The sequence below is a fragment of the Dipodomys merriami genome, unplaced genomic scaffold (assembly GCF_024711535.1).
Source record: "Dipodomys merriami isolate MVZ:Mamm:240054 unplaced genomic scaffold, mDipMer1.0.p SCAF_6, whole genome shotgun sequence".
Taxonomy (NCBI): domain Eukaryota; kingdom Metazoa; phylum Chordata; class Mammalia; order Rodentia; family Heteromyidae; genus Dipodomys; species Dipodomys merriami.
The window spans coordinates 2482587-2507401 of NW_027206179.1; the positions used below are offsets into that span (position 1 = coordinate 2482587).

The following is a 24815-nucleotide window of genomic DNA, read 5'->3' on the forward strand; positions in this document are numbered from 1 at the left end:
GTACCTTGCAGGTTTGGAAACATACTCTCAGCCGTTCTTTCTCATTATGCCTCAGGATGCTCTGCTTCTGTTAGGAAGGGACCTGCTTTATAAATTAAGCATTTCCTTATATATCCACCCTTAAAATCCACCACTATTTTCTCCTCCAGATCAACCAGACTTGAACAAGCCCCCACCCAAAACCTAATCTTCTGCTCCCTCAACTCCCCTTGCAAGAGTAAATCCCCTTAGTTTGGGACACTTCACCACACCCCCCTCCCACCATTGCCTCCCACCATGACCCAGTTCTTATTACTCTTAAAGCTCTCACATCCTTTTTTTTTCACCCCCAAACGAATATCCAGTTTCCTGCTACCCGCTGAGGGCTAAAGCCCATTATCCTTCAGCTTTTTTCTGCCTCTCTCCTGATTCCCATTCACTCTCCCCACAAACCCCCATTTTAGGAATTAAAAAACCCTAATGGCTCCTACTGCTTGCTTCAGGACCCTGAAAAATTAATTAGAGAGTCATCTCATCTGTTCCCATTTATCCAAACTTCCTCTCCCACTTTTCTAACTCCCCAGTCTTTTCAGTGTTTGATTTAAAGGACATCTTCTTTATTATCCCTTTACACATCACCTCCAGACCCATCTTTGCCTTTACCTAGGAAAGAACCAGATACTCTCCAGGCTCAGCAACTAAACCCAGACAGTATTGCCTCAAGGCTTTAGAGACCACCCCCATTATTTTGGCCAAACCCTACAAAAGGTCTTGACCAATCTCAACCTATCTCCTAGTTTTTCTTCAATATGACCTCCTTTTCTTCAGCCTTTCAGCTGAGCCAATATCAAGCATCCTGCTCATCAGTTGTTCAAAGGATCTATATCCTCAGAATCCTCCCCTAAGTGTACCATTTTTAGTCAATTATTTGTATGTTTGTAGTTTAGACTTAAGTGAATCAAGCAAAATCTGCCATACTGTTACATATAGAACACATATTCTTTGCAATAAATAATGTAAAGAAACAAAATCTCGACTTCGATTTACTTATTCTTCAGTTTGTTCTCATTTCATTATCCCCTCCAGCATTACAATGTTAAATCAGTCTTTCTAAAGCATTGCTTTGATTTTTCTTCCCACCTGATTTTACAAATGCAATGATTTTCTACCACCTGAACTTTTCTTTTTTTCAGATCCCCAGTTCTTCCTTCAGCTTTGTCCTTGCTGTAGTTTGTGTCTTCTCCAATATGACAGTATTAAGAGGTGAGACCTTTTCAATTTGATTAGGAAATGGAGGGACAAAGAGTGAACCAATACAGCAGTTGTACTCACTAGACACTATGTGGCAAAGGAACTATACAAGTTGTGGGTGGAAATGGAGGGACAAACTGGGAAAGAGCAGGGAAAGAGGAGTCATTGTCCAAAGAGAAATCTATTCTTTACCTGACTTGTATAACAATAGCCCCCCTTGTATATCCTTTATAATAACAATAAACATTTTTAAGTTGACAAAAACTAATAAATATCTTTTAGGAATTAGTAAAAAAAACACAACCCAGCAATCCAGTCTCCTTCTTTTTTTTTTCTTTTTGCTTATGTGGTGCTGAGGAATCGAACCCAGGGCCTCAGGCATGCAAGGCAAGCGCTCTACCACTAAGCCAACTTCCCAGCCCTCCACTCTCCTTCTTAACCCTCTTGCTTCTTGGGGCTACAGAGCCTTGAAAGATAAGGCCCAGTTATGCCATGTTAATCACACCTGGGGGTCATTATTTCTCATCAGGGACGAGCTATACCTCCCTGCAGATTTCAGAAACTCCTCAATTACCCCCTAGCTCTGTCCCACTAAGAGCATCTGGCCCTTCTTGGCCTCATTAATTTCTTTCACATCTGGATTCCCAATTTTTCCCTTATAGCCTTTCCCTTGTATTCTGCGACTAAATGGGCCCTTTCCATTCAGCATGCTTACCAGTAGTGTTTCTAGAGCATTTTGAGAACTATTCTCTAAGTTTTTCATTGACTGCTCTGTTGCCATTTCCAAGTGAGCAGAACAAGCCATAGAAACACAAGAAAAATGGCAAGTCAAGAAGCCTCAATTACCACTCCAAACAAACAGGCAACAGATTCTGATTTCTTCAGGGAATCTTCTGACTGGTTGAATTGTTCCTTCTCTCGTACTATATAAAGAACATTGACAGATATTGAGTCTGAACATGATCTACGGTATTTCTCCCTGTCTTGGGATCCTTTTTTCTTTTTATATCTATTACTATTGAGGATACTTAGGGCTAAGATGACAAGGCTCAGCTCAGACAGTCATGAACTCTCTACCTTCCCCTTTCAGTGAGAAATAAGGACCAATAATCAAACTATTCCTCTAGTGGTTCTGCATGTCACGTTGATGTCCTGTCCCATTTTCCAGGAAAAAGAACACATACAGATTGCCATAGGAAATTGGTGCTGATTACTATCCTGATCTAAAATTCTAAAGGTAGAGAGTAAGAGAGGAAAGAGAGTGAGAGAGGGGGGAGGTGAAGTGGAGGGAGAGGGAGAGAGGAAAGAGACCGAGAGAGAGGAGAGAAGTTTCTTTGGAAAACACATTCAGTAATATTACAAAACAGCAAATATGTGAACAGAAATGTACAACAATCTCAGAAAATATACTCAAGAAATTGTAACCAAAACATGGAAAATTTAACCAAGATGAATGTTCATATATCAGTGAATTTAGCAATATACTGATATTCACGAAGTGATATAGCACACATATAGGGAATGGAAGAATCACAGTAGACAAATGTACTCAAATGGAGGACTGATAGCATGAAAGGCAGATTACTTTGGAGGAAGCAAAGGATATCCAGGATGAAATGGAAATTTAGGAGGTCAAAATGGAACCTTGTGCTGACTCTAACATAACCAGAAACATGAGTAAGAGTAACTTATTTGTTGAAGGAATTCCTCAGGTCAAACTAATTTTGACTGACAAAATTGTATAGATTTGTCTCAGAACCTGTAAGCATTCTAAACAACATTTATGTTCGTCTTAAGATTTATTTCCTCCAGGTGGTCGCTCCCTAAACCTGTGCAGGGAATTTCTCTCAGGTCTTATCAAGATGATGTAGCATTTGGGAGCAAATATGCAGCCCAGGAGACCTCCACTGGAGGCCAAGATGGAGAAGACCTCCACAGCCACCATGACCTTCCCCTTGGCACTGTGGTAGACAGGCAGGAAGGTGAGCCACACACTGCAGAACACCAGCATGCTGAAGGTCAGGAACTTGGCCTCATTGAAGGTGTCAGGCAGGTTCCTGACCAGAAAAGCCACCATGAAGCTGGCCATGGCCAGGGCACCCAGGTATCCCAGGACACAGTAGAAGGCAGTGAGAGAACCCTTGTTGCACAGGATGATGATGTGGCCATATTCTGAGTGTGCATCTGTGTCAATGAAGGGAGGAGAGATTCCCAGCCAGAGGCTACAGAGAGTCACCTGGATGAGAGTGCAGATGGGGATGATGAGGTTAGGAGCCCGGGACACCAGCCACTGTCTCATGCTTCTCCCTGGAGCAGTGAGTGTGAAGGCGAGAACCACAGTGATGGTCTTGGCCAGGACTGTGGAGACAGCCACAGTGAAGACCACTGCGAATGTGGTGAGCTGGAGGATACAGGAGGCTGTATGGGGACGGCCAAGGAAGAGTAATGAGCAGAGGAAGCAGCAGGTGAGGGAGATGAGCAAGATGTAGCTGAGGGTCCGGTTATTGGCCTTGACAATGGGGGTGTCTTTGTGCTTGATAAACACCCCAAGAACAGCAGCTGTTAGTGCAGAGCAGCAGAGAGCTGTGCAGACCAAAGCCAGGCCCAAGGGGTCTTCATAAGCCAGGAAGCTCTCAGTTTTCATGAGGCAGTGGTTTTTCTGGGTGTTGGCAAACTGATGATCTGCACACCTGACACACTGCTCCATGTCTGGTGAGGAGTGAGTATCAGTATTAGTCTGTGATCAGTAATTTCTCTTTCCTCTCATCCACCTCCACTCAAGCAGTTCATTTTCCCTGATTCACCAGGTGACCTGTATTGCTTTCAATAAAAAGTACTGTGACTCTCTATATCAAAATACCTTCAGGTGAAATCTGTTTCTCTCTCACATTTTTCTTTCCTTCCTCCCTTTCTCTTTTTTCTGTTTATATCCTTCCTTCTCTCCCTCTTTTCCTTCCTTCCTTCCTTCCTTCCTTCCTTCCTTCCTTCCTTCCTTCCTTCCTTCCTTCCTTCCTTCCTTCCTCCCTCTCTCCTTCCCTCCCTCTCTCCCTCCCTCCCTCTCTTCCTTCCTTCCTTCCTTCCTTCCTTCCTTCCTTCCTTCCTTCCTTCCTTCCTTCCTTCCTTCCTTCCTTCCTTCGTTCCTTCCTTCCTTCCTTCCTTCTTGCCTTCCTTCCTTCCTTCCTCCCCTCCATCCTGTCTTTCTGTCTTTCTATCTTTCTTTATTTATGTCTTTCCTACATTTCTTGAACTCTGGTCCTGGGAATTTTTCCAGAATATTCATGCTCAAACCTACCACTCCACCACTTGAACCACAGCTCAAATTCCAGCTTACTGAGTGCTTAATTGTGGAAAAGATTTGTATTGAGTGTCCTGCCCATTATTGCATCGAAATTCTATCCTCAAATCTCAACTTCCTGATTACCTTGGATTGCAGGTGTAATATATAATTACCTAGCCTTATGTGCTGCATTCTTGACATGGCATACCACTCTGGCTCTCTGCTACTCATTCAAGAAATAATGGAAAATATAGAATCAGCCCCAACCACTTCAATTTAATAAGAGGGTCTAATCCAAACCTCAACCTACTCCTTACACTCCTTACACAAACTTCCTGAGTATTTGATCTGTGTCAAAAACAATGCTCCTCCACTGATATGAGAGGGTCTGGGAAGATCAGCTGGAGGAGGGAGAAGCGAAATGAAATGGAGATTCTAAACTACTTCTGAATCAATTAGTTTTGAGTATTTGCTAGTCAATGTAGTGCCAGTGTCACACATGGAGTGATCATAACAAAGCCCCTTGTATTATTAGTTATGCTAAATAGCAAGTAAAATTTAACTAGAAAGAGCAGCAATGGGCACTCAGTAATGAAAGGCTGTGTTAGAGCCACAATTCCACATCATTTCAAAGAGCAACAACTGGTCCTTGATATTTTGTTTCTTTTGTTTTTGTCTGTTTTCTTTAAATACAAAACATGTGAACAGGGGTATTCTCAAGATGAATCCTGTAATAGATTAGAAAATACAATCAGATTTGTAATGCAGGGGCAGTGGGTTGTTTCTTCTAACGGGAAGTATTGGTTATGGTAGCCATGGAATTCTGCATGAAGGTGCATGTGTGTTCCTGCCCTGCGAATGTAGATCATTCCACTGGCTTGGAAGGACTGAAGGTTAGGAAGGGAGATGGGGAATTTATCTATAAGTCACAGAGTCACCTGTCGCATTAGAAATCTCATTCTCTGGGCAAAGAATGCAGTCAAAGCAACAGGTAGCATTTCCCTCCAGAGAGGCCTTCCTGAATCCAGGACCACAGCTCTCAGTGCAGACAGACTGAGGAGTCTGAGAACAGACAGATGAAGGTTAGTGACTCTTCATCCTTTGACCTGACATCCCAGACACTCCAGTGCTTTCGGGGAAAAGATCATCAAAACACATAATCTTTATATACACAGAGCCAATTATTGATTGAGCCTTCTTAGAGTTTCATCTAACATGACCTGAAGAACATATGGGGCCTTGACACCCAGCCCCTCATGCTATCGGGAAGTCATGGAGCCTTTAAGAGCTGGATGTTAATTCTAGGAAAATAGGAAATGAAAGTTAATCCTGCATCCCATTCTTGAATTCAGGTGATGATGTGTGTTCTCTTTTATTCATATGTGAGCAGATGAAAAAGAGCATGAGAGGAAAATCACTCAGAGAAACTTCAAACCCACACTCTAAATCCTGGCTAATTACTTTGGAGGTGCTGCTGTACCCAGGGTGATTCACATCTCTCTTGGCATCCCAGCTGCCATGAGGTGGGTGAACTTCACTGGCAGATGCTCCTTTCATTGCATCCTATCTCAACACAGACTCAAAAGCAGCATCTACCCAACCATGGTGTGAAATCTCCAGGCAGAAGCAAAGCAAGCCCTTTTGCCTTCTCATTTGATTACCTCACATATTTTGTCACAGTGCTGGAATGATGATTCACAGGTGTCATTCACCTTTTATGATATTCAATATGCAAACATAGAACAACATATTGTAATGATATGTTCTCGTATTCCCTTTACGAATCTGTTAGTAAGTAATTTCCAGAAACAGACCTTGTGAAATGTACACCACTGAGCCTGAGTCTTACTTTTATTGGACATGGTCAAAAACAGGATAAGCTTATTCCATATTTATTCATAGATCAAGACATTATGGCTAGAAATGACCAACCTTGGGGGAGAAATAAGGATGTGGTGGCATTGTCTACAAGCATTGTACTCATAACTTAACTTAGGGAATTGTAAGCTCTTTCTTCAACTACTTCCTAATAACAATACTTTTTTTTTTAAAAAAAGGAGAGAGGGAAAAAAGCAGAAATGACCCACCTTGGTAATTCCTATGGGCCACTCTATCAGATTTTCAAACAAAATCAGTTGTTGACCATGTGGCCTAAATGGAGAAAACTCGCCAACTTTCACCCTTTGTCCCAGACCTTCTGGAAAATTCCAAAAGCTCTTAATGTCATACTCTGCCTCCAATTTCCTTTCCTCATTCAAAACCACTTGGTCTCCAACAGGATTGGTAAATTGGATCTTCTTCAAAAAGGGATGCAGCTAAAAGGGACATTATGGTATGGTGAAGTGCTTCCAGTGTTATCACAGAACCCCAGAACAATGGATTACTCCTCATTCCCACCACCTGATTCAGGCACACCACAGGAATCCAAACAACTGTATCAAATGCAGGCCAACAGAGGACTAACATGTTAAGAAGTTTCTAAAGCCTGGTTATCCAAGATGGGATGCAGAAACTCAATTTCAAGGGAATGAAACTCCAGCCATATCCAACGAAATAATGAATTACAATATGACATATCTCAACTGCCTCTCTGAAGTGCATTATTTTATGATTGTGATCAGACAGTCAGTCTGAAATAAAGGTAAATAATAAACTAAGTAGAATCATAGAAGGTTTATGACAGCTATGAAAGATTACCTTAATCAAGACTTACTTCAGTGTGTGTGTGTGTGTGTGTGTGTGTGTGTGTGTGTGTGTGTGTGTGTGTGTGTGTGTATCCTGTCCTGTGGCTCCACCTCAGGGTCTAGACCCTCAACTTGAGGTGATTTTTTTTCCTTTTCATAGTAAGCATTCAATCAATTGAACTACAGCTCCACCTGTGGCTTTTTGGTAATTAATTGTAGTCAGGAGAGAGCCACAGGTGTGAACCACTTGTGTCCAGACAATCTTAGGTTTTCAAGAACTAGTCACCCTTGGTCTGTTATTTTAAAAAGGTACAAGGACAATGTGGATATATGCTATTGAAATGGGAATGGTTTTTCCCCACAGAATGAGGATGGGGACAGAAGACACAGCACTTCCTTGTCATGGATGCAGCGTTCTTCAAGAGCTTGTCTTCATAGCTCTACAGTCATTTCATGGAGAGCACAACAGGCCCAGTGTCTCTTGTATTTTCTTTTCTTTTTGTTTGTTGGTAGTGGGGCTTGAACTCTGGGTCTGGGCTCTGTCCCTGTGCTCTTCAGCTCAAGGCCAGCGCTCTACCACTTGAGCCACAGTTCCACTTCCAATTTTCTAGTGGTTAATTGGAGGTAAGAGTCTCATGGACTTTTCTGCCTGGGCTGGCTTTGAACTGTGATCCTCAGATCTCAGCCTCCTCAGTAGCTAGGATTACAGGCATGAGCCACTGGCATCCGGCTTATGAAAAGACTTTTTTTTTTGTTATGTGTGGGCCCTGAACTGGCACTGTCCTTCAGCTCTTCAGCTAAAGGCTACCAGTCTACCACCTGAGCCACAGTGCCACTTCTAACTTTTTCTGCTTAGGTGGTACGGAGGAACCAAACCCAAGCCTCATGCATGCAAGGCAAGCACTCTTTCTCTGAGCCACCTTCCCAGCCCTTGTTTCTTAAATTTTCCAAAATGGAGCCAGATGGTTCCATTTGCTATGAAAGCTTCTATGAAAGCCTGTATGCCTAGGGTAGGGCACCCAAAAGCAAAGCCATTACCTGTAAAGAGAGAAATGCTCTTGGTTGCCCATTGTGTACTCGTGGCTCTTCCATGTGATAAAGGAGCATCTGGTGGAGGGCATAGGCCACAGCATACACAGCATTGTAGATGTTGTAACTCTCATCTGACATGGACATGTCAAAAATATACCTCTGTAACCAATGTAGTGTGGCATTGTATGAACAGTGCCCCAAGTCTCTGCAGTCAGACTTAATCAGGATGCAGTAAACAGACTGAATCCATGACGTAGGAAGGGAATTATTTCCTGAGTTTTTGGATAAGGTCTCTGTCAGAATAAAATTGGTGAACCCAGCAGTGTTTCTGTGATGATGAGAGAAGGTGAGAGATGCATGGAAGGAGTGGAATAGAAAATATTTTTTACCAATGGTGACATCATCATAGGGTGAGTTCATGATCCAGACTTTCCCTGTAATTAAAATATGCCCAAATTTAACAATAAAGCTTAGAAGAAATTTACTGTCCCCATAAATGATAATCACATTGGTTGATAAGTCCATTATCTGGCGATACATGGAAAGATCATCTGAGTAATCTGTGAAGGTATTGTAAGTGATCATGTTCTCAAAGGCAAAACAGACTCCATTCTTGCCCATCTCTTCTCTCAAATCTGAGAGGAACCACACACCAAAGTTGTCTTCAGTGATGAACAGTCCCACCCAGGTCCAGCTAAAATGAAGCATCAAGGAGACCATGGCCAGGGCTAGGCCCGTGTCCTTGGCAGCTATCTGATACACAGTTCTGAACTTTCCACGGTCACTCAGGAGAGGATCAAAAGTCCCAAAGATGAACTACAGGGAAACAATGAACACAACACCAGGAAGAGAATGGTCATAGGCAAGTCTCAGTCCTGATGTGAACGACTCAACAACTGGTAGAGGTGGAAGCAAAAGTTTGCTTGTCCCATTTGCAAAGTCATCTTCCATGCTCCAAGCACTTTGTAGACAAGTACGGATAAGGCTCAGAGCTTTGGGATATCCTTTCCTCTCATTACACCCCTCCTTTTATTTGCAGCAATGAATATGTGTATGTCCCACCCACTTTTGGAGTCTTTTCCCTGTGAGATCATGCATCTGGAACGGTTTGTGCTAACACCACTTCTTCAGCCTGTCGAGGACAGAGGCCATTTGGACATGGTTCACATCTGCCCACCCCTCCCCGCCTCACCTGTGGAAGGTTGTAGATGTCCAGCAGAGTCCCGATTGGGACAGATGTGCTTGAGGTTCCTGTGAGTGCCGCTATAGCCTTGCTGTCTCTTCTGCAGGTGTAATTAGGGTTGTTTTTATTCTTCCCAGATAGCCAGATGAGAGGATCCTCTAACAGATCAGTACCTGCGTAGTGTGCACTATAGATCTCAAATCCCAGAGTCATGTTGGGCAGCAGATGGGGATTCTTGTTGATCTCCTCCACAGCCAGCAGCAGGGTGAGAAGCAATTGGTATTTCTTTAAAATGATCCTGCACAGAGGACACAACATTTGGGTAGGTATAGGAGTATTACAAATGATTAACTGCAAATCTCTTGACTTTGTTGAATCAAATGCGTAACTCTACACACACTAGTAGGTGTAGATCCTATCTTCCAACAGGAGGGCATTATTATTTGGAGTGTTGGACAAGTTCTTGGAATTGGGAGTGCTCCTGAACAAGCCTTGATCAGCATATACGAGATGACTATTCTTCTGAGATTGCGGAGAGAGGAGGAGGGATGAGAAAGGTGGCTTTTCCTCTCTGTCACCTATGGATATGTGAAAACACTGCGTTCTGTTGGAACATAGGTGCATGCCCAGCTCACATACTAAGCCACTGAGTGTCTTGAATTAGCTTACATATGAAGAAATTCCTAAGAAATACAATTCAAATTGTGTGCAGATTGTCTACCTGAGTTCAATCAATATCAGCAGAGAGGCAGGGCCTTCTGTGATAGGAGTAAATAGTAAAACAGGCTGCCTTGTCTCTGTACTTGCTTGCCACACTTTTGCCAATGAGGCATCCTTCTGCAAAGAAGTGAATCTTGCCTTGTGAAGAAAGTAAAGAAAACAAAGAAGAGCTGGGAAAGTGGCTCAGTGGTAGAGTGCTTGCCTTCTATGTATAAGGTTCTGGCTTATATTCTTCCGCACCACCTAAGCAGAAAAATCCAGAAGTGGTACTGTGGCTCAAGTGGTAGAGCACAAGCCTTGAGCTGAAGAAGTGAGGGACAGCACCAAGGCCCAGAGTTCTGCCCCCAGGACAGGCAAAAAAAAAAAAGAACGAAAAAAAGAGAAAAAACAGAGAAATACAATTCATTTGATGTGGTAGAGGAACACTAAGCTGACTCAGAGTATCTCTTCATTCAAGGGGATTCCTAGAAGCAGAGCAAGATGGCAGCCAATGAAGCTAGAACATGAAGATTGCCTCACCCAACAAAGAACAGATGAGAGTCAGGGGGTATGGACTGGGAGATACTTCTCTAGTAGAACAAACAACAGAAATGGATGTATGAGAAAAGGTGGAAGAAGCCATCTCCATGTTCCTCCCCATCATGAGCATTAGTAACTCAGTATGTGCAGAAACCCTCTGACATTGCAGGGAGAGAGAGAATTAAAGTTAAATCTCAGCATCATCTCCTACACTGAGACCAGTGCTGGGGAAGTGCTTATAATTTCTGCTCTTGGGTCCGCTAGAATTGTTTTAGGACAGAGAAGAAAGACACTGCTACAACCTCCCTCCTCCAATCTTGTGAACGACAGCAGGTATGGGATACAACCTCCTAGTGAAGAGGGCATTAGAGTGGGTCAGGGTTTTTCTTAGAACCCTTTGTCAGGCATGTCATGGTTGGACCAATAATCCAGAATAAACTAGAGGCACTGTTTGGTGCTGGCATCTCAGCTTCCATTAGAATCTTTCAGGAGTTTTTGGAATGTCGCTGAGGCAGAGCCAAATGCCATTTGCATGAGTTCCACCATGGCTGGAGTAGGCTCACACCTGTCTTCCTACTTAACCTGGTGAAGGCACTGTGGCTATGTGACTCTGTTGTCATCTGGTCAGTCCCAGTCTTGTTGCTCAGTGAATCATCTCAGGGACCACTTCCCTAGAAGGACAGTGCTCAAGATGGCACCAGGCAGAAACTGACGTCGCTCTAGGAATCCAGTGTGCATTGGTCTAGAGCAGCATAAGCTAGAGTGTGGCTTAAGTGTATCCACATGTCAGTTTGGGCTTTCTGGATGCTAGCTGGCCTGATTGGATGGTGGTATTCACCAAGATGTCCCTGTGGCTTCCTTTTTTCTTTTGCCAGTTGTGGGGCTTGAAGTCTAGGCCTGGGATCTGACCCTAAAGTCTTCAGCTCAAGATTAGCTTTCTAGCACTTGAGGCACAGCGCCACTTCTGGCTTTCTGATGTTTTATTGGAGACAAAATTCTCACACAGTTTTCTGCCTGGGTTGGCTTTGAACCCTGGTCCTCAGATCTCAGCCTCCTAAGTAGCTAGGATTATAGGCGTCAGCCACCCGTGCCTGGCTTGTGGCTTCCTTTACAAACCTCAGCATGCTGCTGTGACACAGCATAGATCTCCATCCTACTTGGCATGGATAAGACAGGGAAGTATGATGGTGATATTGTCCCATAGCTTAGTGTGGCCAAGTGATAGCAGTAGAACTGTGCCATGACTCCATAGCCAGGGCAGCCTCTGGCAGAGCTGTGGACCTGGGAAAGTTATCTACCAACAGACAATCTGTATTCTATTCTTGCTATGACTAATTGTGTATGCTTGTGGGCATCTTGGCCCATGAATGCACCTCTACCACATTCTTCCTGAGTCGATCTTAGTGCTCACCTAGCACTGTATTGGTCTTGATTGCAGTGGACTGAGGATGCTGTACTCAGGCAGGATAGACTAAGGAAAATGATTAATAAGGTTAATGCATGCCAGGAACTAAAAAACTCAAGCTTAAAGCTTGTCCATCTACTTCCCTTAATGTTAAAGGAACGAAGTCATTTAGGGGAAAATGGAGTAGAATAGATTAGTAAAAAATGAGGTTTGTAGGCTCACAACAAATAGAGAGCTATTGATCCATCTACATATCTTAAGATTAAGGGAACAAAGTCATTGAGCACAAAAAGAAGCTGGATAAATTAAAAAAAAAATAGAGTCCTAGAGGAGGCAACTCAGAAACATGTTATTTAGAAACACAGGGCTACTATCTTTACTTCAAAGGGAGATAACAGGTTGCATTGCTTCCTGAAAGACGCATTTCTCATCATATGAATTAACAGTTGTCTTGTACTGTGTATGCATTCCCCCCCAAATGCTTTCCCCAAACTTAAGCAATGTCCTACACCAAATATAGAGAACAGCACACCTCCCTTCACTCAAGGATAATCATCTGGAAAGAATGGTCAAAACATACAGAAAATCAGAAAATGTAACACCAGGAGTGATTAGTGCAAAGATGACCGACCTATGTTTGTGTAACTTTGAAGTCAGACCTTCTGCCTTTACCATCTGAATACTCGTGGCAGCCCAAGAGCTGTGTGTCTCTCCTCAGTTAGAGTGTGTCTTTGCCTTTCTGTTTCCTGTTTGTCTACCTGCTTGTTTGTTTGCTTCCTTACTCAGTATAGCTCTGCCATATTTTCTTAAGGTTGTTATTTGTGTAAAATTTCTTCTTCTGAGATCAAAGTCCAGGATCCCAAGTGAAGAGTCCCAACTTTTAGAAGGAAACTTCAAACCTTCATCTGTTTTGGTGACCCTGCTGGTTGGTATTCCAGGTGTAATAGAGTTTTGGTGTCCACAGCTGTGACTAAGGCCTGTTCTAGCACACAGATCTTGCCACTGCTAGGCAGAATCCACTCACAAGGCCATTCCCTGTGGACGCGGCATATGTTCCCCCTGTGCACACAGGAGGAGGCATACTTGGACCTACGACTCATTAGAGTTCTCTTGAAGTTTTTAGAACCACAGAGTATTTGTCACCAAAATTGCCTTTAGTTTTCTCTGGTACTGAAGTGGTTTATCACCTCACAGCTGACTTCTCACAAGGCCTGGCCTCCCTCTAGTGGTGACATTGTGGAAGTCACCACAGACTCAGGAACATTGAAGCCTGCCTGGAATTTCAGGAAAGACAGGCACAAAGCCAGACCACTGGTGTAAATCTGAGACATTTCAAAGGCCAGATGGTATCACATGCCAATATGAATCAAGAATGTTCCAGAACAATGAGTTCTCTTAGCATTCATTGTAATCATTTTGGGGAAATTCTCATAGAATCTCAACTCTCCTTGATGTTTGCTGATGTCCTTGTGTACAATTTAACTCTCAGGCTTGACAGCTAGAATGTGAGTAATATTAAATATGAATAGGAACTGGCGGCTAAGGCCTGTAAGTATAACTACTAAGGAGGCTGATATAGGAGAATTATGTTTTGTAGTCACTTTGGGCAGGAATGTATGTGACAGCCTTATGTAAAAGCAACTCAACAGAAACTGGTGCACAGCTGTGGGTCAAGTGGTAGAGTGCCAGCCATGAGAGAAAAAATGCTAAGGGACAGCCATCAGGACTTGAGATAATGCCTGAGTATCAGAGTATGTGTGAACATACACACACACACACACACACACACACACACACACACACACACAAACAGCTAAATTAGAGAATGGACAGAGAAGAGGATAGCTCTGACATCTTCCCTCTCCCATGGGGTATGTTTCTAATGCTAGGTTTTCACATCCTCACCAGGTTCAGTTGGCTTCAATATCCCTCACATACCTCTTATTTAATAAAATATTCATCTCCAAACCCAACCCCAAACAGGATGTTTCCACACAACTTGTCTGAGAAGATTTATCCATGACTTCCTTAGTTTACAGAGAATTATGTAGATCTGAAAGTAGTGAGCTCACCTGGGTCAAATGCATGAATGAAAGTGTGTATAAAACATGTGAAAAAGCTAGGCACCTTTGCTCACACCTGTCATTCTAGTTACTCAGGAGGGTGAGATCTGAGGATCAGGGTTCAGAGCCAGCCAGGGCAGAAGAGTTCATGAGACTCTTATCTCTAATAAACCACTAAAAAATTGGAAGTGGCACTGTGGCACAAGCAGTAGAGCACTTGCCTTAAGCTGAATAGCACAGGGGCAGCATCGAAGCCCAGAGTTGAAGCCCCATTACTGACAATATATATGAAAAAAACATTCAAATCTAGGTTAGAAAGTTATGATCAGGGAAAAATAAAGAAGCCTGGAAGATGTTGGAGAACAAGGAATGGAAGCAGAGCTTCTGGGAATGACATGGGACACAGGCCAAGACATGGTCATCAGGGCAGATGTTTACTTACATTAGTTAAGGGGAAAAAATCAAACATATCTTCAAGCTCTTATTACTGATCTGACCAGCAGTTCCCCATTCCCAGGACTTTGCTGACATGAAATATCCCCAGAACCAGACACTGAATGTCTATCTTAACAAAGGTTGTTTTGAAGGAGGTCCAAACATTGATCCTGTTTTGAAAAGTTTAATTACAGAATTGATTGAAGATTCCCTGGTCTTTGTACTATGGATGGGGACATTGCTCTTTAGTGTCTTTGTATGGACTCTTGGTCACCCCAGTGACCCTGAGTAACAATGATGAGTGGAAGAGTCACAGTGATGGTGGGGTAGTCGGGACATCTCTGGAAAGGGGAGTGGCATGGAAGACAGACAGAAAACTCTGTATCCTTGGAAGAAAGAAAAATATTCATCAGGAAAATCTGAAATGAAGTAGAGCTGTTGTACTCAGGGCAGTGTAGAAGATGCAGAGCACATCAGTGATTGTGTCCAAACTTCCCCCACCTCTGACTGTAACCCAAAGAGAAAATTTACAATTTAAGGAAAGCCAAGAAATCACTTACTGAATGTTCTTTTGCTGCATGGTAGGGTCATCCAAGTTTTGAACGAACAATTCCCAAGAATAGAGGGGGTAAAATCCAGCAATGACCACATCTCCCCTGCTGTGTGCCACACATTCCTCTGTGCAAATCAGTCTGCCATCTTCAGAGGAACTGACCAGGTGTGGATGCTGGAGGAGAAGCAGTGTCAGAGCCACAGGGAACATTGCTGCTGCTTTGACCTGGAGCTGTGATTCTGGATGCAGACTCTGATTTCTGTGTCAGGAAGGTGTCTAAATGGATCTTCAGTTTTTGTGGCTTCTTGTTACCTGGGAGGCCTCCACTGTCCTAGAGGAATACAGAGCCCATTCTGCCCTCTGGCTCTGCATCTGGTGTCCAGCTTCAAGGTCAAAACAAAAGTTAGAAAACATGTGTACAATCTTCCTCTCCACTTCCTCAGGGACGTGATTTCATCCAAGACTGTAGATAGTGAAACTCCAGGGAGGGATTCCTTTCTTGTTGAGTTGTTCACAAATTTGTTTGAAAGAAAAAGTTGAACAGAAAAAAGTACAACCAATCAAGGGTCACTAGGGATGATGGGAATGGATGACACCAGAAGATGCCATGTGAAGGTCAAATGGTCATAGAGTGCCATAGCCAGAAAAGGCCCAATCAGAGTTATTGGAACACCGTCAAACAAGGATGGGTAGCCTCACAATCCAGGGCCAAGTGAGCCACAGAAGTTTGCTGAAATGAACCATTCAGTTTTCCATACCATCTGCACATGCATAAGTATCCAGAAGTGGTCAATGCATTTATTTAGTGTTGCTGGTCTTACCAACAGTCTCCCTGAATTCAATTATTACAGATCAATACTTCAAGGTCAATGCAGATATCCAGTTGGATATTTGCACTCTGAACCTTGAACTTCTTCAGTGCTTGCATGTCCTTACCCATCAGACTGTACCTATCAATATATTGTGGAGGTCCACTGTGAGACACAGAGATGTTCTATGATCTGTGACTTTCTGGGAACATGGCAGGATCCTGTTAGCTGTGGGTGTATGGATGGGTCTTGCTCTGCTGTGTCCCCATCATGTCAGAGTGCTCTGGGAATTCTTGTTACCACTTGCACAACTGTGTGGTGCCAGCTCTGTCCACGTCTCCCTATTTGTCTTCTCTATTAGTTCCTCATAATATTGAAACCAAGATCACAACATAGGGTCCTGTCTGCACAGAGTTCAACATGTTGGCTGGTTTGGTGAACTGGCTGCATATATTTATGAGGAAGGGCTTGGGAAATGTAAATTGCAAAAGTAAGGATGCAAATTCTAGTTGGTGTTGGTAGCCAGCAAGACCTTGCAAGAGCATCAGTGCTGGGGCCTAGCCTGACTTGGGTTCTGAAGTAACAATCTTTGTTGCTTCCATACTCAGGATTACCAGTATGAGCCACCTTTGGCTGGCTCAGAAGAGAAACATTTATCCTGTTCTCTTCATCTATTACTCTATTTCTGTTAAATCTGTCCAAGAGAACATGCCCTCCCCACTTCCTCTTCACCTGCCTGAAACAAGTCATCACCTGTCAGTCACCTGACTGTGATTGAGTAAAGGACTCCACACTCCATGGTGACTTCTTCATCCACGGAGGTCACTTCCTGAACCATCCTGGTCACACCTCCATAGGACAGTGAGAAGTTCCCCAGACTCTGTGGTCATTTCCACATCCGCTGTGGTCCTGCTCAGCACAAGTCCCCTTCTCTCTCTTTCTCTTTTCCTCTTTTTCCTTTTCCTCTGTCTTTTCCATGCACTTCCATGTACTGTGAGTAGGCAGTTTGCCTTTTCTGCCTGAACCATGTGTCAGGTTTCCTTGCTGGCGAAGCTAACAGTTTCTACTTCATTGTCATTGATATCTACTCTAGTACTCTAAGCCTTCTTCTCCCTACATTTCAAAAATGAGAGAAAACTTGGGGATCTGTGTTGGGTGTTATGCATCTCTGTCTGTCTTTCTGTCTGTCTGTCTGTGTGTATTGTAAATGTGTTGTACAGAGGAGTTACCATTATGTAAGTCAGGTAATGAGTACATTTATGTTTTTACAATGTTACCCAGTTTTTCCCTCTCTTCCCCACCCACAAGTTGTATGCTTCATTTTTCACATGGTGTCCATTTGTCAGGGTGCATTTGTCAGGGTGATTTGTCAGGGTGATTTGTCAGGGTGATTACCTGAGCACGATGATCTCCACTTTCTCCTGTATTTCTGACTCAAACATATAGTTGCATGCTCAAGACACCATTATGTCTGTATTACTCAATTCACTTTTTCCATTCATGTGTTGATTGGAATGGAGCCTGGTTCTGAAACTCAGCTCTTAAGTAGTGTTATGATAAACACTTATTATATGTAAACATAAACATAACAAACACCAATATTTGTGTGTGTGTAATGTACATATAATATTATATCTTTTGTCATATTTTACCAACGGTGTTATAATATTCCTTTTGGCAACATCTTCAATAGCATCTGTTATTATTAAATTCCTTTTCTTTTTTATATTTTATCACATTTTTTTCTATTTTTTTATTTTAAAACTAATTTTATTGTGAAAATACCATACAGAGGGGTTATAATTACATGGGTAAGCTACTACATACCTTCCTTCCTTGCTTCCTCGCTTCCTTTCTTTCTTTCTTCTTTCTTTCTCTCTCTCTCTCTCTTTCTTTCTTTCCTTCCTTCCTTCTTTCCTTCTTTCTTCTATTATTTTTTTATTGTGAAAATACCATACACAGGGGTTACAATTACATGGGAAGATCATGAGTACATTTCTTATCAAGCATTGTTGCCTCTTCCTTTGTTTCCCCTTTCCATCTGTTCCCTTTTCCATCCCCCACTCCACTGCCAAAGTTGCAAAGTTCGTTTTTCCACATAACGTCTTGTACATCTCACTGTTGTAATGCGTCCACCTGTAACTCTATTTAAGCCAATTGGTTTTTCCTTTACCCTCCACAAATTATACCAACATCAAATACAGTGAAAGCAGGGTTATACCATGGGGGAGGTATATACAAAGTAACAAAGAAATCATCTTATAAATATGTTGGGAACAATCACAAGAAAAAAAAACATTGAATCCTTATCTTGAGGTTAATTTCACCTAACATCAACTTGTCTGACAGTTTCTGTTTGTCTCAGACATGTACTAGTTATTGCAAAGAAGGGAAACCATGGGACCTATGTTTCTTTGGGCCTGCCTTACTTCACTTAATATAATTTTTCCAAGTCTTTCCATTTCCTAACAAATGGGGCAATGTCATTCTTTCTGTTGGAGGAATAGAATTCCATTGTGGATGTATACTACATTTTCTTTTTTTTAAATTTAATTTAATTTTATTTGTGAACATACTGTACAGAGGGGTTACAATTACATGGGCAGGATAATGCGTACATTTCTTACCGAGCATTGCAGCCTCCTCCTTTGGTTTACCCTTCACATCCCTTCCCAGCCTCCCCACTCTTCCCCAATCCCAATCCTTCTCCTCCCCCCCCTCCCCCCGCACCGACGTTGTAAAGCTCATTTTGGACATGACAACTTGTACTTCTCATTGTTGCAACAGGTCCATCTGTATCCTTAAACAACTGGTTTTTCCTCATCTCCTCCACAAGTTATACTGACATCAAATATAGTGAAAGCAGGGATTATACTGTGAGGGAGGGACATACAAAGCAACAAAGAGATAATCTTATAAATGCGTTAGAAACACATGCATGAAAGAAAAAAATCATTAAAATACATATCTAAGGGTTCATTTTCCTGACATCACATTATCTGACCTTTTCTGCTTGACTCTTACATATACTAGATATTGCAAATAAGGGAAACCATGGGACCTATGTTTCTTTGGGCCTGGCTTACTTCACTTAATATAATTTTTTCCAAGCCTTTCCATTTCCTAACAAATGGGGCAATGTCATTCTTTCTGATGGAAGCATAGAATTCCATTGCGTATATATACCACATTTTCTTGATCCATTCATCTACTGAGGGGCATTTGGGTTGGTTCCATATCTTAGCTATGGTAAATAATGCTGCAATAATCATAGTTGTGTTGGTAGCTTTAGTATGGTCTTGTTTGTGATCATTTGGGTAAATGCCCAAAAGTGGGATTGCTGAGTCATAGAGGAGCTCTATATGGAGTCTTATGAGGAACCTCCATACTACTTTCCAAAGTGGTTGAACAAGTTTACACTCCCACCAACAATGCAGTAAACTGCCCTTCTGTCCACATCCCCTAAAGCATCTGATGCTATTAGAGATCTTGATGACAGCCATTCTAACAGTAGTGAGGTGGTATCTCAATGTTGTTTTGATTTGCATTTCTTTTATGGCTAGGGAGGTTGAGCATGTCTTCATGTGTCTATTGGCCATCCTTCTTTCCTGTTCAGAGAAGTTTCTCGTTAAGTTCTTAGCCCACTTATTTATTGGACAGTTGTTTCTTTGCGGATTTGTTGTTGGGGGGATTTAATTTTTTGAGTTCCAGGTATATTTTAGATATGAGCCTCTTGCCCATTGTGTGGCTATTTATGATCTTCTCCCAATCTTTGGGCTTTCTATTGATCTTTCTAGCTATGTCCTTTGCCATGCAGAAGCTCTGCAATTTCATGCAATCCCATTTGTCCAACCTTTCTTGGATTTGTTGTGTTTCTGGGTCTCTATTAAGAAATTTTGGCCTGTGCCAAGGAGACCTAAGGTTTCTCCTATTCCATCCTAATGTTTACAGAGTGTCTGCTTTGGCTCCGAAGTCTTTGATCCATTTGGAGTTGATTCTGGTGCAGGGTGATATATGAGGATCTAGCTTTAGTTTTCTACAAGTAGTTAACCAATTTTGCCAGCACCATTTACTGAAGAGGCTGTCTTTCTTCCCTTCTATTTTTAGCTCCCTTATTGAAGATTAGATGGCTATGTGTCTGTCGGTTCATTTTTGGGTTTTCAGTTCTATTCCATTGGTCCTGAGGTCTGTTCTTGTGCCAGTACCAAGTTGTTTTGATATTAATACTTTGCAGTAGAGTTTGAAATTTGCTATTGATATTCCTCCAGCACTGTTCTTTCTGTTGAGGATCGTTTTTGCTATTCGGGGTCTTTATTGTTCCATATGAATGTTTGGATTGCCTCTTCTATTTCCTTGACAAATGAGGTAGGAATAATGATAGGTATCGCATTGAATTTGTAGATAGCCTTAGGAAGTATTGCCATTTCACTATGTTGATCCTTCCAATCCAGAAGCATGAGTGGTTTTTCCACTTTCTAAGTTCTGTTTTGATTTCCTTTTCAAGGTTTTTCAAATTTTTCATCATAAAAGTCCTTCACTTCTTTGGTTAAGTTAATTCCTTGGTCTTTTATTTTTTGTGTGGCTATTTAACTAATGGAGTTGCTTTCCGGATTCCAGCTACACTTTTCTCATTATTGGAATACAGAGAAGCCATTGCTTTTTTGAGGGCTAATTTTATACTCTTCACCTTTGCCAAAGTTTTGAATCAGCTTGAGTAATTTGGGAGTGGAGTCTGGGGGTTCTTTAAATACAAAATCATGTCATCTGCAAAGAGGGAGAGTTTTACTTCATCTTTCCCTATTTGGATTCCTTTTATGTTTGCATCTTGTCTTATTGCTGTAGCTAGGCTTTCTAATACTAATACTCAGTAGCCATCCTTATCTCATTCCTGAGCTAAGAGGAAATGGCCTTAGTTTTCCACCATTAAGTATAATGCTGGCTGTAGGTTTGTCATATACAGACTTCATAGTATTGTGGATTCCTAATTTTTCCAGAATCTTCATCTTAAAGGGTGGTGGAACTTCTCAAATGCCTTTTCTGCACCTATTGAGATAACCATGTGGTTCTTATCCTTGCTCTTGTTGATGTGATGAATTATATGAACCAGGTTTGTATCCCTGAATGAATCCTGTTTGATCTTGGTATATAATTTTTTGGATGAATTGTTCAAGGAGATTGAGATGTCTTATTAAATTGTTGGTTTATGATCTCTCCAATTTGTTGATGTAGGAACTCAGAGCTATAAACTTGCTTCTGAGGACTGCCTTTGTTGTGTCCTAGAGGAGCTGGTAATTTGTGTATTCATTTTGTTGAATATCATGAATATATTAATTTCCTTTCTAATCACTTCCATGACCCACTCGTGATTCAACGGTGTGTTGTTCAGCTTCCATGTGTTACAGGACTTTCTTTAGGGGTTTTGCTGTTGAGTTCTAATTTTATTCTCTTCTGGTCTGAGAGAATGCAAGGTATAAATTCAATGTTTCTGAATTTGGACAAGTTTGCTTTGTGACGTAAAATGTGGTCTATTTTGGAAAATGTTCTGTGTGCTGCTGAGAAAAATGTGTATTCTAATGCTGCTGGGTGAAATATTCGGTAGATGTCTGTTAAATCAAGTTGATCTATGCAGTTGTTTAGATAAGCGGTTTATCTGTGAGTGTTTGCAGAATTGATCTTTCTAGTGGGGATAGTGGTATGTTAAAATCCCCAACAATTAAGTTTTTGGATCTATGTGACATTTGAGGGAAAGTAGTAGTTTCTTGGATAAATTTGGGTGCTCTCTGTAGTTTGGTGAATAGATATTTAGAATTGTAATATCCTCCTGATGGAGAGATTCCTTTATCTTTATCTCTTTTTACTAATTTTAATTTGAAGTCTGTTTTATCTGATATTAGGATTGTGACTACTGCCTGTTTATGGGGGCCATTTGCTTGGTAGATTTTGTTCCAGCCTTTCACCTTTAAAATGTGTCTGTTTTTATGGACAAGGTGTGACTCCTGAAGGCAGCAGATAGAAGGATCTTGCTTTTTAATCCAGCTAGACAGTCTATGTTGCTTAATTGGAGAGTTAAGTCCGTTAATGTTGAAGGACAGAACTGAGAGGTGTTTGGGAGTTCCTGCCATGTTATCCATCTTCTTAGGTGCTGCGGCAACTGGGTTCTTCCTATGGTTCTTGGATTCTCCATTTGGGTGCACTTTTTTAGTCTTAATTGTGGTCTTGTTGGTTTTTAAGTATCTTTTGTAGAGCTGTTTTGGTGGAGATATATTGTTTCAGATTTTCTTTGCTATGGAAGGTTTTTATTTGATCTTTGGTTATGAAGCAGAGTTTAACTGGGTACAGTATTCTTGCTTGATAGTTGTCTGTCTTTAAGGAGTGGTATTCGACATTCTAGGCTCTTCTTGCTTTAATTAGCTCTGCTGAGAAATCGGAGGTGATTCTAATTGTTTTCCCTTTATATGTGATTGATCTTTTCTCCTTGACTGCTTTAAGGACCTTTTCCTTGGTCTCAATTGATCTTGTGCAGATTATAATGTGACAGTGGGATGTCCTGTTCTGGTGTGGTCTATTTGGGGTTCTAAAAGCTTCTTGTATCTGAATAAGCCTATCTTTTTGCATGTATGGGAAATTTTATACTAGGATCCTGTTTACCAAATTTCCTAGACTAGGTACCTCTAGGTGCTCCTCTACATCCATTATGCTTAGATTAGGCCTTCTGATGGTGTCTTCCAAATGTTGAATAGGTCTGTCATATTTCTTGGATTTGTCTTGGATAGGTGTATGTTCTTTCTTTATAATATGTAGGCTGTCTTCCATCCCCGAGATTCAATCTTCTGCATGGTCTTACCAACTGTCAAGGCTTCCTACTTTGTTTTTTATTTCTTTTCCTTCTAATTCATTGGCTTTGATGGCTTCAAATTCTGAGTTGGAGATTTGTTTTAGATCTGGTATGAACTTCTTTACTTCCTTAATTTGGTGTTTAGTGTTTATTCTCAAATCACTTAGTTGAATGGTTATGCTTTCCTTGGACTCCCATTCCTTCTGCTGAGCTCTATTCAGCATTCCCTTTGTAGTCTCCCTGACTTCTTACAGCTATCTGTTTATGGATTCCATGAATGTCTCTATTGATCTTTGTCTATTCTCATCCCACTCTTGCAATTCCTGAATTACTCTTTGATTAGCTTCCTCGCTTTCACCCAATTCCTGTAGTTTTCTTTGACTGTTCTCAGCCTGCTCACACAATTCCTTTATTTCTCTTTGAGTGTTCTCAACCTTCTCATGCAATTCCTGTATTAATCTTTGAGTAGCTTCTTCACACTCATCAGATTCTTCTATTGATCTTTGGTTTGCCTCCTCTTGCTCCCTATCATGCTCACACTGAGTCCTTTGCAGGTTTTCAATCTTTTCATTCATCATGTTAGCAGTAGTGTTTGTAGAGCTTTTTGGGAACTCTCCTCTGGATTATTCATTATCTGTTCTGTCACCTGATTATCATGAGTGGGATTTGAGATACCAATACTTGCCATTTTCCTTGTGTTTGTATGGCTTGTTCTGCCCATTTGGTATGAAAATAACACCAGTTTTGTGCTAGAACACTATTTTAAGTCAAGCACCAACAAAGTCCTGTACTTGCACAGTCAAAAGGTTGCAGATACAATCTCGTTGAACAGATACAATCTATTCATCTTCAAACAATTATGGATAAATGAGCTAAAAACAGCAAAGAAGAATTTGGCTAAGCAGAAATTGTTAGCTTTAGGGAGGGATGTGGAGAGGTAAAGGGAGAGTGAAATTAACCAAGTCCTAATCTCAAAGAGGAAAATGGGTTGTTCAGATTAATAGGAGAGAGAGAGAAAAAAAGGGAGACAAGAGAAACTGGAAAAACAAAAAAGTCAATTTAAAAAGTGAAACTTAAAAATTATCTAAGTGAAATTTTGAGAAGAAAGGGATAGAATGAGAGGAGTGGAGGGATAGAAAGGAGACCTGAAAAAGTATACAATAAAAATTTTTACAAAATTATATAGGTTAAAAGAGATAATACTGCTATTAAAGAATTTCAGGCTAAGAAGTATTAAATTGAGTAATAAATTTCTGGATTAAATATGTACACAATGGGGGATACTGTCTAATAATCAATGATGGGTATATATCTGAGGATGACCAGAACAGAAATTAAGTCACTCAAAAAAGAAAGAAAGAAAAAGAAAATATAAAGAAAAAAAGGACCAAAATGTCAAAAGAGATTAAAAAAAGCACACACACACACATATCCCTAAAATAAAAATTATAAGAGGAAAAAAGATATTAAAAATATTGTTTATTTTTTAAAAATTAAAAATTTAATAAAAGGTCCAAGAAAGAGTTCCTGAATTTTTTTTTGGGGGGGGGGGAGGTAATGGGAAGGTCCTGCGCATGGTTTGGCGCCTCTGGGGGAAGATGGGGCTCAGGGTCCTGCTCTGGAAATGGCTACTCCCAGCATGCCCTGGAGCATGGGGCAGTGAGCATCATAGGATGGAGAACTTGTCCTTGAGCCTGTGGGACTGCATGTGGTTCTGGAATACCGCAGGGCCGTGCCATTGTCTGGGTGCAGATTCAGCAACAACAACAAGTCCTGAGCAGCAAGCCCAGCGGGCACGGGTGGGATTCATAGTCTATTGCTGCTGTTCTGCCCCCTCTCTGGGTTGAGATGTGTCACCTGCCCCGCATGGGTTTCTCTTTTCTTCTGCTCTCAGAGTTTGGGATGATTTTCATTTAATGATTGTGTGGCTTTAATATATTGACTATTCTGTCTGTCTGTCTGTTTGTCTTCACTCTTTTTGTTTCTCCGTGTTTCTGTTGAGCCTTTGCCATTATTGGCACTGCTCATTGTGGCATCCACAGACCCTCATGAGAAATGAAACCACTTGCC

At 41.5% G+C, this 24815-nt stretch overlaps 1 protein-coding gene and 1 non-coding gene across 2 annotated transcripts; both read right to left on the reverse strand.

The window, feature by feature from the left end:
• Positions 1-3022: 3022 nt before the first annotated feature.
• On the reverse strand, positions 3023-16748 carry LOC138813623 (vomeronasal type-2 receptor 116-like). Its single transcript, XM_070002023.1, has 9 exons — positions 16675-16748; positions 15951-16051; positions 15414-15484; positions 15109-15275; positions 9416-9704; positions 8230-9039; positions 6595-6822; positions 5446-5569; positions 3023-3939 (listed from the first exon to the last, which is right to left on the reverse strand). The coding sequence occupies exons 1-9, from the start codon at positions 16746-16748 to the stop codon at positions 3023-3025; spliced, it is 2781 nt and encodes a 926-aa protein (XP_069858124.1).
• A 7981-nt stretch (positions 16749-24729) lies between these two features.
• LOC138814357 (small nucleolar RNA SNORD35) lies at positions 24730-24815 on the reverse strand. The gene has a single exon (XR_011367944.1). It is a non-coding gene; the product is annotated as a small nucleolar RNA SNORD35 (small nucleolar RNA).

Coding starts and splice junctions, on each gene's coding strand:
- LOC138813623 (XM_070002023.1), bottom strand. CDS start 16,748: ATGGTTCAGGAAGTGACCTCCGTGGATGAAGAAGTCACCATGGAGTGT. Junction 5,570..6,594: donor GGCCCATAGGAATTACCAAG/GTGGGTCATTTC, acceptor GTCTGTTCTCAG/ACTCCTCAGTCTGTCTGCAC. Junction 3,940..5,445: donor TGAGATTTCTAATGCGACAG/GTGACTCTGTGA, acceptor ACTCCTCACCAG/ACATGGAGCAGTGTGTCAGG.